Source organism: Aristolochia californica, unplaced genomic scaffold (assembly GCF_029961685.1).
Source record: "Aristolochia californica isolate CCGP_79_NKW_82.1479 unplaced genomic scaffold, dmAriCali1.0.hap1 SCAF_3, whole genome shotgun sequence".
In the NCBI taxonomy this organism is placed as follows: domain Eukaryota; kingdom Viridiplantae; phylum Streptophyta; class Magnoliopsida; order Piperales; family Aristolochiaceae; genus Aristolochia; species Aristolochia californica.
In genome coordinates this window covers 48202881-48215577 of record NW_027181992.1, presented here as the reverse complement: position 1 = coordinate 48215577, position 12697 = coordinate 48202881, and the positions used below count along the sequence as shown (strand labels likewise).

The 12697-nt window shown below is 40.6% G+C and overlaps 2 protein-coding genes and 1 pseudogene across 3 annotated transcripts; 1 reads left to right on the top strand and 2 right to left on the bottom strand.

Moving 5' to 3' along the window:
- On the bottom strand, positions 1-1444 carry LOC137959691 (putative expansin-A17; annotated as a pseudogene).
- A 1691-nt stretch (positions 1445-3135) lies between these two features.
- On the bottom strand, positions 3136-7156 carry LOC137959004 (eukaryotic translation initiation factor 3 subunit C-like). The gene is made up of 4 exons (XM_068806255.1): positions 6999-7156; positions 6593-6659; positions 4692-6503; positions 3136-4285 (listed from the first exon to the last, which is right to left on the bottom strand). The coding sequence occupies exons 2-4, from the start codon at positions 6614-6616 to the stop codon at positions 3290-3292; spliced, it is 2832 nt and encodes a 943-aa protein (XP_068662356.1). The 5' UTR covers positions 6617-6659; positions 6999-7156; the 3' UTR covers positions 3136-3289.
- A 1913-nt stretch (positions 7157-9069) lies between these two features.
- On the top strand, positions 9070-12091 carry LOC137958866 (microtubule-associated protein 70-2-like). 2 transcript variants are annotated; one of them, XM_068806050.1, is made up of 11 exons: positions 9070-9459; positions 9548-9633; positions 9730-9795; positions 9926-10096; positions 10177-10347; positions 10436-10591; positions 10708-10854; positions 10963-11034; positions 11114-11282; positions 11358-11608; positions 11690-12091. In XM_068806050.1, exons 1-11 carry the CDS (start codon positions 9234-9236, stop codon positions 11879-11881), a joined length of 1707 nt encoding a protein of 568 aa, XP_068662151.1. In that variant the 5' UTR covers positions 9070-9233; the 3' UTR covers positions 11882-12091. The 2 variants fall into 2 exon arrangements, with proteins under 2 accessions (XP_068662151.1, XP_068662150.1); XM_068806049.1 differs by having other exon boundaries at positions 11114-11608.
- The last annotated feature ends 606 nt before the right edge of the window (positions 12092-12697 follow it).

Genomic DNA, 12697 nt, shown 5'->3' with positions numbered 1-12697 from the left:
GCAATACATCTCCTGGAACAGCACCAACATTAATACAGAAGAACAGAATTATCGATCTATTACCCGTCAATCCATCTGTAACTATGAACCTCGTATTGATTGCGCCTTAGAACTGGACGGAGGTGGTGAAAGTCTGTCCAAATCTCCAACCAGATGGTGCCACATTGCACGCAGTTCGAATCCGGCCATCGCTGGTTTGGATTCTGAATGAGAGTGCTCGGCCGTTGAGACCGAGTTGCTCTGCCAATTTGCTCCCCAGTTCCTTGACATGGCAATCCAGTCTGTCTTCGATCCCAATCTCTCCAGCTCCGCCCGACGTTTGTACTCAGGACCAGCTCGAAGTAGTCCCTTCCGTTAATGGTGAATCGCATCCCCCCGTGCTCCTGCATTGGACCCTGTTAAACACGAAAGACAACTCCATTGTTAATCGTATAGAGCACCCATTTCAGTACTCTTTATCTGGTTCTATCTGAGACGAGAAAAAGCAGATTGTAAGAGCTTTGGGGCGGCTCACTTGCTGTAGAAAACCGGGACGATCCCTGCTTTGTATATAGAAATCTTTTGAAACGCAGGCTGTGACATGTCGAAGTGCTGTCTTGGCGGGTTACACCAGCCGCCATTGTCATTGGGCAGAGCATAATTAGGTGGTCAGAAGTTGGTCGCGGTGATGGTCATATGGTTTCCTCTCAAACACCATTGAGGCACCAGTGTTGAATCGCAGACTATCTGATAACATACCAGAAAAAGATAAATCCAGTGAACCTTCTGATGAAGATGAATTCTCACTTAAAAGGTGATCTATCCGCTCAGCTATAGATGGAAGTAATCGAAGTATGAACTGTTCATCCATCTTCCAAGATCTTCCAGTTGATCAACTCACAAAAGGCAGCTCTTTTAAACCCTATAGAACAGAGAGAGAAATTTTTTTAAAGTTTAATAAGAGCATTAGCAGCATTATTCATACATTAAGAGAGAACCATATAAGCTTCAATAAAACCAATGAAAAGGAAATAATGATTGGGTATGATGATAAGAAGCAGATTACCAAAACCGGAACCCAGATTAATGAGTTTCTTCTGACAATCACAACTTTTTATCCAGTTTGATGTTTCATTACAATATGACCCTCAGAAGTCCAGAGAAATAGGAAGGATTGAAAGAAAAATAAAATAAATGAAAGCATTTTCTAGAATTCTGTCATTAAATGATGTTCCAAGGCTATCCCTACTTCCTGGACACACAAGCTTTTCATGATATAATGGACATTGCATCTGGTTGTCAATCCTTTTGAACTAATGTAGCAGAACGAGCTCTTAGCATTTGGTTTTTGGAATAAAATTTCACCTTTGTAAGAAAACAAAAAGATAAAAGGGAAACTAGGGAAATATGGATACAATACAAATGAAAATGACTCTGCAGAGAAAATACTGAGCTCAATGGTCATATTGGGGTTTACGTGTCACTGAGGGTAAGGGAAAAGAAGTTAATCGTGAAAGGAATTTAGCAGATGTTCCGAGAAAGATCACTCTTTCTAATTAAAATTTTCGTAAGTTGCACCAACCTTCTTGGGTTAAAATCAACTGCATCAGAAATTTTCAGCTATCAGCTACATTTGCTTCCTATCCGCGTAAATAGAAATCTATCATTTCATCAATCCAAAAACTGCCCATATTCACTCTAATAACGAGAGAAATCCGAGGAAGAACTCATTGGATATTTTCCGACATCGAGCGTCCTGTCGGCTTACAGGTATCCGATTCCAAGCTCCTAACTTCTGACTGGGAAGAACCCGTCCAAGTGAAAAAGTAATGGTAGGGAGAAGAAGATAAGAGGGAGATTGGAAATCTAGATTTCGCTTCTTAATCGAAAAAGAGAAAAGGTATGGAGGATTCTTACGAGGATGATCCAGTGGTCAGCTGTTCTGGTCGCATTATAAATCGTCCATCAGAAGTGTAACGTGGAGACTGGAGACCAAAGGCATTTTGGTCGTCATCATCTCCACGGACCATTGGAGCCGGTCTTGTTGTTATTCTCCCTCTGTTTGAGGGAAAAACAGTTACAGCAATCTCATCCATCAGAGGCTATTTTTGTCCCACCCCATGCAAAAAGCTTTAAAATTGGAGCCTTACCTCGTTTCTAGGGGTCCCAATCCACTAGCCTTTGAAGAACAATAGAGGATTTTGTGAGAGAAAAATACTAAAAATGGCGAAGTTCCAATCTTTCATTCGCCTATCCGCCTTGGGCTTTCTGTCTGCCCCATCCATTTGTTTATGCCAGTAATTTCATCGCCGAGGGCAGAGTTTACTCTGACACCTGCCGCCCCGGCCTCGAGACTTCTGCAATATTCAACATCCCAGGGTCTCTCACCATTGTTCGTGGTGAATAAGAATATTCTAATCAAATCTTAACTTCGTATAAAAACCAAGAACTTTCTTTAAATATTGCACAAAGAAGAGTGTGGCAACAAATAGGATTTTTATAATTTAAAAATATCTTAAATTAATAATGAAATGTGTTAAATAAATTAGAATATGATTTTTAAATAATTAATATATAAATTAATTTTTATATTATATAAAAAAGAAGGTAATAAAATAAGTTCCAACAAATAAGGTTTTCAAAACTAAAATAAAATTTTAAAAATATTATATTAAATTAAATAATATCTTAAATTGATAATGTAAGGTATTAATTACATTAAAAATATTTTTAAAACAATTAATAAACAATTTTTTTATTTTTTATCATATTAAATAAAAATTAATAAAATGTGTAAGATTTTTTAAAACCCAAAATTAATATTTATTTTATTTTTTAAATTACAAAAGAACTTAAATCGAAAAAAGGTAATGTGACACCACCTAAGCTGACATTTTATATTAGACTCTCTATACATATAAAGTTGTCGGCTCAAAGTTTGGTATTTTATATATTAAGTTTAAAATTAGTTATTATTATTAATATTTGTTAAAAATAGATAATTTAGTAAAATTCCCTTTTCAATATCCGTATCCTGTACCCAAATTCGCTCTACGCTACACCCTGAGACTTCGTAGTACGAGAACAAGCTTGATGCTTTGCTTCGTTCATCGTTCAATCCTTCATTATAAAGAACATGACACTCTGGTTCAAATAGAGATCCCTCTCCTCGAGAAAAATAAACTTTAATTTACTACAGGAACAGGAGGCGCTATTAAAGTTTATACCAAAATGGAAACAAAACCCCGTTAAAGTAACACTCTGGTTCAAATAGAGATCCCTCTCCTCGAGTAAAATAAAATGAGAAAAATTAAACCCGCACTGCCTTGCTGAGACTGACCATACGACCTGATGTATCATGCTGTGACCCCCTTACTGCTGCACCCCCCTGGTACGCCCTTCCTACGCTTCCATATGCATCCTGATAACGAGCACTTTGGTAGCGTGATGCATACCCACTTGTCCCGCGAGGTCTATCCCTAGAAAATCCTCCCAAACCTTGAGAAGAAACTCCCACTCTCCCTCCCCCACCATACCCAGTCCTTGCTCCATAACCACCCTGCCCCTGCCTTCCTTGAGAAGGGAAATTATCTTGCCATCTACCTGCACTTGCATTTGCGTAGTCCTGAGTTTCCCTTCGCCTTGGTGGAAGACCATCCAACCCTCCACCAGTCCTTGCCTCAAACGCCCTTTCATTGCTATCCACCAGAATAGACAGCTTCTCTGTCAGCTGAAAGGCTAGAGCTTGCAGCCTCGTGTGTTCCACATTGTGGAATACAATACAGCGAGTTGGCTGGTCCCAGCTCGCATGAAGTTCTTCTACTATCATCATTTTGCTCACAATGCTGTGGACATGAGCTTCCGATAAATCAAACATCGTGGTTAGTTGATCTAAGCTCAAAGTGTTGTAGCTCGAGGAGAATGTAAACAAGTAGGTCCGCAGGGCCTCTTCCTTGATCTTTGACGTCAACATCTCAAACACTTTCTCATGGTTTCTAAGGAGCTTCCAGGCATCTAGAGACTTAATGACATCAAAAGCTTTTTGAAAATCACCCTTGCTCAGGGCCCTAGTAGCAGCCATAACATGGTCCCTCACATTTTCAGGCGGACCTGTGAAAGTCTGCTTCTCACTCACCTCAAGGAGCCTTCTGAAAGTCTTGCTGATGATTTTGCGCTTGGCATCGTGGCTGTTGGCAGCCATGTTAGGGACCTCTAACAGCATGGCACATATCAGATGAACAGCCTCCAAAAGCTCCAGGTTTATGTGCATATGATATGGCATCTGCCTTCTCCTTTCAGCCTTTTCCTGAACCAAATAAAAAAGTCATGATTACTAAAAGTTTAACATCAATACATAGGTTAGAACTGATGAGTAGTCTGAAATACATACCAAAGTCCACATTTAAAAAAAAAAATACCAAAGTACACATTAAGATTTGAAAATTCTCATTTCAATTATTAAAACATAAGATACCCCAAACAACCATTTTCATAGCATGTGGAGGAAGAACCACATTAAGAAACAAAAAAATTTCTAAGAGCTGGTCTCTCCAAATGCAAGTGATAGACTTCTAAGATATTATTTAGTAAGACAAGTGAGAAAACCATTTTGGAGAATTCAACTAATTGAATGGAAGCAAAGGGAAAAACTGCACCTCCAAGGAATACCAAAACCTTTTAAAAAATAAAAAACGAAAAAGGAATATCAGTACCTGCTCCGGAGTTTTGTCATGGAAACGGCTCTGCGAAACACCTTGAGCCAGTAATTCTTTCACCCTTCCACCAGCATACAGCTCAGAAAGACACCCGTGAGCTTCTGTAACAAGGCCTACCCTAAAAGCGCAGAGACCAAGCTGGGCCATTGCCCTGTTGAAAAGTATCTGTGTTGATATGTCCATATGCTGAACTCCATCCTGCAAATGACTCATAAGCAACAAATCCCTCGCTGTTGAGAACTCATCTAAGATAGCATGGTGATAAATATCACACAGCATTGCTCGGGCTTTAGTACGTTCATCACCATGCTTGTATACGAGGGATACGAGTTCATCCATCAGTACCCGACTATTCTCTGGGAAAGTAGGTCTTCGAGGAACAAGCTCAGGAGTTGCTACAAATGCAGGAGGGCCTTGAAATTCTTCAACTACTTGAGGCTCCTCATCGCCCTCAACATCCCCATTTTCGACACCCTCAGTGCCATCTGATCTCTGCTCACCCAGTTTCCGCATTGCATCATATACCTCTTGAGGCTTATAGTACACAAGCTCAACAAGCTTCAAAGCCACCTTGGCAGCTGACTTGAAATCCCCAATCCTTTCTAAATAGTCCTGAACATTTTGTGCAAGTACAAAGAACATAGGCTCATCTCTTAGCCTCTCGATATACTCCTTGGTGTGCGGATCACTACACTGCAAACTCTTGAAGAATTCAACATCCATCCTTTCCAGAAAAGCCACCAGATTGCCCCAAACACGAATTGTCCCCTTATAGTCTGCACCTTTCTGTGTCTCATGCTCATCCTGCTCAACTGAGTCATCCACCATAATATTTGGATATTGATCAAGGATGTCAAGTACAACTAACATGTTATGCACACACTTCTTCCACACATTTATGGGCATGTGACCACTTAAGCTCGGATTCACATCAAACTGTGCAGAGACAACACTGAAAAGGATTTCAAGTTTCTGAGCAGGAGTTTTGGCAACTCTTGTCAAGAATGTGAGTTGTTCCACCTGCTCAACCCTTTGGGTACCCTTCTTACCCCTTGCAGCAATAATCTCTTTAAGCTTCTTATCAACACTCTCCCAAGTTATCTCACTTGGATCTTTCATAAATTGCTTGTCCATGAGCTTGTCTTTTTTGCTCATCTTCTTCTCCCATGGCCCACCAATCTCACTTTGAGGTGCATCAGGATCATCAATTTCTTCGCTCTCAGAAGACCCATCCGTCAAGACTAATGGATTTTCCTCGATCTCTGACATTTCATCCTCATCTGGCTCCTCTTCTTCTCTGTCATCTTCACTCTCAGGATTTTCCCTGTACTTATTTATCAAGTCCTCAAACTGCTTATTGTTTTTTTTCAACTTCTGTTTCATGGAATTTAAGGCCTTAGCGTTGCTGCTACTCATTTTCTTCTTTGCATCTTTGTTTGCTAAAGCCTGGGCCAAAAAGTCCTCCAACATCACTAGGGCTTTAATATAAAGGTTGGGCACTTTCTCTGATTCTGTGAGTCGAACAACTTTCTCTAGCTGTTTATTTATCTTATCAAAACTCTCTAGGAGACTGACCCAATCATTAATTTTCATTGCGTTTTTCATCTGATCAACGGTGGCAGACATCTCCTCAAAACGCTTGTCCTTAGCAGAACGTACCACACGCCTTTGACCATCAGAGTCATCACTGTCACTGTCACTGTCTCTTAAATATCGACTTCCTGCAGCAGCTCCAGTAGGTTCTCCAGCGCCACCAACAACCTCCACCTCGTCATCAATCTCCTCCTCATCCTCGGTATCACTGTCACCCTGCAAATTAAAATTTTGATTTTCAGACACCCGCTCAGATAGAAATTTCGTCTAGCTCAAGAGTGATAAACTCAGATTAGGTAACTTACGCGTGTCCAAAATCGAGAAGCCATCGTGATTCAAGTCGAAGCTCAAGAAGCTGTAAAGTGAAAAACACTGCAAGTGAAGAAAAAAAGCCCTAAAACGATTAACAAAAACTTGGACGTTCAAGAGTAGACGAAAATATATACAGCAATGTTATCAGATCTAAAGCAACAAAAAACACAATCCACATTAAACGAGACAAATACCTCATAATCATGAGAACTGGACTTTTTCGAGTAAAACTAGAAAAATAAAATATTAATAGGAGCAACCACATCAGACAAGTTTATTTGATAGATATAGAAGAGGTAAGACAATAGACGATGGAAAATGAGAAGGTAACATGAGAATTCAATTAAAGGACGATTCACAAAGCCAAAAAGAATAAGATCGAGCAGAGAAGAACCTTACCACACAAAACTGTGAAACAGAGAAGAGGCGCACAGAAAGAATGCAAGTGTAAACCCTCCCTTGTCTTACGAGCTTCCCTGCTGGTGCTCCTCTGCTCAACCTCCCGTCTAGGGTTTCCTACGGGAGCGTGCGCCCTCTTTACAGGATGAGAAGTGACCAAAAAGTGATCTTTGGACTTGGTTTGTGAACCGGAAGAGCTTTGTCAGCATTCCAGCCGGCTCCACAACAGGCCGTGGGCTCCAAATCCCAAGATTGATGCAAGATTTAGGGGTGGCTAGGGTTCGGTTTTTAAAACCCGAACCCGAAACCCGACCTACTAAAACCCGCGAGGGTTCAATTTTCGCATCGACTTCTCTGTCTTGTATTTATCTTAAAAAGTGTTAAATAGATTTAATTATAATGCATAAAATCAATTTTTATAGTATATAAAAATAAAAGTATAAAAAACCACTAAATAATTAATAAAAATATATTTTATAAATTATATATACTTTAATATCAACTTTTACATACATTTGACGATAAATTTATGTTCTTAAACAATATCTTACATTTTTATACGGATAAAATATTATTTCAATTATATATTTTATAGACAGTGCCCTAATTAACCTAAGGTTTGTAACAACTTTGCTACGTGTCCTTCCCCAACGTCTAAAATTGAATTTGAGCATGCGGCACAGATCTTTGAAACTCTTGTGACTCGCACAAAATACTAGTTGACTCCGTCATTTATAGAGAAAAATTGTTACCTTCGTAAAAGTAAAGAACTCGGTCAAAATGGCCAAAAAAACGAGTCCACACAGCGGATTGGCAACTCAATTTGCCTTAAACACGAGTCAATGTTGGCAAGCAGGCAATCCTAATTGGCAATTTTGATGAGTTTTAGATATTTTAAAATAAAATAATTGTATAAATATAAATACAAGTATATTGTATAAGAAATAATGTGACTATAAATCATCTAGAAAATACGGTATAATACGTGAGAAAGATAACGGTACAAGTATTGGAGAAGGAGAAAAGCAGTGTCGGCCCTGACCCGTCTTCGTCCTCAAAATAACTGGTAAATTATCTTCAGTCTTCATGAATCCTGGTTAATCCATTTAGAATCATCTTCGGGGTGGTCGAGTTCAATCGAGCAAGAATTTGTGTACTTGTGTGGCTTAATTCGCAGCCACGCTTTGCGGCTACGGACTACAGTACGATTCCGCGTTCCTTCCTTCTGCTGATTTAGTCCCGGAGGAGGGGACGAAGCTCATTCAACTGACTCAACACCATTACGTTAGTGCGTATTTACTGGGAGGGAGAGAGCTCGGATAATCAAGGAATGGTTATTCATTTTGGTGACAGAGACTGAATCTTTTCCTCAAGTACGAAGCCAGACTAGCTCTTTAATGTCGGAACCCTACTTGTTCCCTCTCCTTTCACCGACACCTTTACTTTCTCCATGGCACCTGGCCCTCCATTTACCCACGATCTCTTGTGTGGGTAATGGAGCTCGGGCACCGCGATACATCGGTGTGCGAGAAGATTTTTTTTTTTTTTTCTGAGACTCGTCTGCACGGGAAGAAAAGAACAAACGGAGGACGGGTCACGTCGTGAAAATGCATTCGAAGCTATCCCAGTTCGTACGTCCTTACGGTGCAGAAGGGGATTCAATTGGGATTTGATAATGCATTGATGAGGATCATCGAAGTGAAACGGAATCGATGGAGATATCTAATTGGGGGGAAAAGAATATGACAGACTGAAGAAATTAAAAAGCCAATCCGTATCGTCAAAACTTTTAAAAGGAAGTCTAGACTGAGTCTTCTCAGAACTCCGTCAAAACTCGACAGAGATAAATTACAGACGGGAAAGAAAGATCTTTTCCGAGCCTTATAAAGATGAGGATATTTACTGAGAACCAGTCGGGGCAACTGCGACAGTTGCGTTTCCTTTTCAGTCCAACTCAACTCGAGTCTCTGCTTGCTCCCCTGCAAGTGTCGGTTTTTTCTTTTAGGAAAAGCTGTCCCGGCTACCGAATCCACTATCTTCAACTTTCTCCACTCAATTTTCTATTTTTAACCCCATGTGTCACCGGCTGACTGCACAACTCTTACCTTCCTTCCATTATTGATTGCGGTTCTACTAATGCACCATTGCGAAGAACTGAGTTTGTTCCTTGAGCTTCTGGTCATTCACCCCGTCGTTTTATTGCTGGACTGATTTGCCAATCATCCACTAGCCGGAATGATGGCGGGAAAGGATGAGAACTATGAATTCCAGGATCTGGAGAACCAAGCAGCTCTCTCTGCGTTCCCAGTGATCTGTTCCTCCCCTTTCCGAGGCGATGCCAAGACATCGAGGAAAAAGTATTCCAAAAAATCGAGTCTTGATGAAGAAGATTTTGTTAATCTTTTGCAAGGGTCTGATCCCGTGAAGATGGAATTCAATCGCCTCCAAAACGAAGTTAAAGGTACGCCCTACTTGTGGCTTCAGCAGCTGAACTGTCAACAAAAGGCTCTGTAAACTGTCCATCTTATATTTTGCGTTCTCAATGCCAGATAAAGATCGTGTATTGCAGGAAACTCATACTGAGATTAAGGCCTTAAGGGTAGCAGAACGAGCAAAAGATAAGGCGTTCACTGAGGTAATTTCTTCCCTCTCACCAGATCAACAGAAAATTGATCGACCCATCACTATGTCTCTTTTGTCTTGTACTAGTTGAGATAATGTGATGTTGTAGGTCACGGAGGAACTGGAAAGAATGGAAGAGAAGTTCCAAGCATCAGAAGCAGCTCTCGAAAACAAAGTATGTTCTGTATTTTTTTTATTTCATTCTCTCTGTCTGTATCAGAATTCCGAGAATGTCTTCACATGTTTTGGTGGCAGAGTGATATTGGGTATACACCATTTTATAATGTTGTTCATTGGTGCCACAGAACTTAGAAATTAAGAGAATCTCTGAAGAGAAGAAAGCTGCAGTAGCGGCTCAGTTTGCAGCCGAGGCAACTGTGAGAAGAGTCCATGCTGCTCAAAAGGACGAAGAGCTACCTTCACTGGAAGCCATTCTTGCTCCCCTCGATGCAGAGATTAAGCTCTTGCGGTTGGAGGTCCTATAATCAATCTCTCTGTGAGAATGAATATTCTTGCTAGTAATGTTTGCTGAAAGATAGGGTTTACTCTACTGCAGATCTCAAAACTTCAAGATGATAAAAGGACCTCAGAGAGACTGATAAAATCCAAAGAAGCAGCATTGCTGGACGCTGAGAAGGAAGTGGAGATTGCAAAAGCGAAGGTCTCTGTTGTTGAAGATCTGCAAAACAGGAATCAAGACCTAATGAAACAGATTGAAATTTCTCAGGTAAGTTGACTCTGGAACAACCACACAGTGCTTGAAAATATGACTGGCTTGGCACTTGGTTTTAGTGGCTTCGATTGGAACATGACAGGAGGAATACGGGATTCTGGATAAAATGCACAGACAAAAGGTTGCAGAGGTTGAGAAACTGGGTCAGACTGTTCGAGAGTTAGAGGAGGCTCTTCTTTCAGGGGGTGCAACTGCTAATGCTGTACGAGACTATCAACGTCAAGTTAATGAGCTGATAGTCAGTGCTTTCTCCCTCTTTCTGAATATATTTCTGATATAAACCATTCGAATCGGCGAGCCCTGTAATCCTTATTGTTTTAAAGAAATTCTGTCTGTAAATGGTACTTTTTTTAGGGTGAGAAGAAGACTCTTGAGAGGACATTGTCTCGTGCAAAGGTCACGGAAAATCGGTTAGCGACTGTGGTTGCAAATGAATGGAAGGAACCCGGCGACAAAGTCATGCCTGTGAAGCAATGGTTGGAAGAACGCAGAGTCCTGATGGTATTCCGTATTCCTCCCATTTTCGAGTTCCAGCACACTATGTCTGGGTGTTTCCTTCCATTCGCATTGATGATGATGCTAAAATCGAGATTTTCCGTGTATTTGTAGAGCGAAATGCAGCAGCTTCGTGACAAGTTGGCCATGACAGACCGTACTGCCAAAACAGAGGCTCAGCTCAAAGTATAATAACATTTTCTTAATGCACGCCACATTTATCATCAGCCCTGAGTTATTGTTCTAAAATATTCAATCTTTACAGGAGAAGTTACAGATGCGGTTGAAAGTTGTTGAAGAAGGGCTCAAATCATCACTAACTTCCGGGGTCCGTTCTTTGGATCGTCGAAACAGTTTTAGTGGAAATCTCCGACGGCAGCCACTCAGTGGTGCTCAAATTTCTCCAAAGCCTTCTCCAAAGAGCGCATCTGACAGTAAATCACCTACTCCTCTTGTTAGATCATTTACATTCTCCAGTCCTTCGACACTTGATCTTATTAAATGTACAGAAAGTCTGTCCAAGTCCTTCGAAGCAGAAAAACCACTACCACTTCATGTGGATCAATGTGAGCCCGAACCATGTGGTCAAGTACTGTACAAAGATGATTTAATGGAGAAGCAGCATGATTCTGTGAAAACTACTTCTGATGAGTTGGTATCTGGTGTGCTTTACGACTTCCTACAGAAAGAGGTTATTTCTCTGCGAAAGCTCTGTCACGAGAAGGACCAAACTTTGAGGAAAAAAGATACCGCCATAGAGGTATAGACTCTGTTTTGAAGCTTCCAACCATTCTTTTCTCATTTTTCATTCCTCGTATTAATTGCAAATTACTGGTTTTAGGCGCTGTCAAGGAAAGTAGAGACACTCACACGAGCAATGGAAGTTGAATCGAAGAAGATGCGCCGAGAGAAGGCAGCGATGGAGAAGGAAGTAGCATCCATGCGCAGTGGCAACCGGCACGAAGAGAAAGCAAAATGCATGACTAGTTCCAAGGGATTGATTAACAATCCTCACTCCAGAAGGTATACTTGAAGAGTATGTGACACACGCTTCAGCGTATTATCTCCACTGCACTGCAACTGCAACAGCCTGTAAATAATTTCCTGCTTTCTTCTGAAACAAAAGATGAACAATAATGGTTGAGTAATAACTGATGAGAACGCAAAGAGTTTAGCAGATCGCACCCAACGATTCGGTTTCCCACTTTGATTCTGAGCTGACGAGGAGGACCCATCTATTCATTTCACCGCAATTTTATATAAAACACCATCGATTCTTCCACCTATTCCTCGATGAAAAGAAAAGACAAGATTCCATGGCTGCAGCCTGCAGTAGCTTCTCGTTTGTCTCCTGGAATTCAATACGTTTAAGTCTCTGAACGTGAGAAGAAATTAGAAGGGGGTCTAAACAAAGACCAGGACTCTTCAATAGATGTTTCTATGCATGCACAGCAACGATATCTACCTTAATGCCCTAAAACAATCTTCAACATCAGCTTGGAGAATGCCAGCAGAACTTGGAGAAGTTAAAGAGTCAGACAAGATCAAGAAATCCAAGCAAATATGACAGTAGTATGTTTATAAAGATGGTCTACAGATTGATTTGATTCTTCTTTCCAATTAACACTAAGAAAAGAATGTTGGCTCTCCCCATATATCTGTTTTGATTTGAATTTGAATCTATGATTAGTTCCGAAACAGTAGAATGAAATTCATCTGGGTAATCTTCTTCGGCTCGCAATTGACTTGTGATAAGAAGCTCAATCCCTTTTTTAAGTTGTTGTCTTCTCCATCTTCGGTTTGAGACCGAGACAAGTCCGTGAATTCATCTGTTAAAATCCGTTTTCAC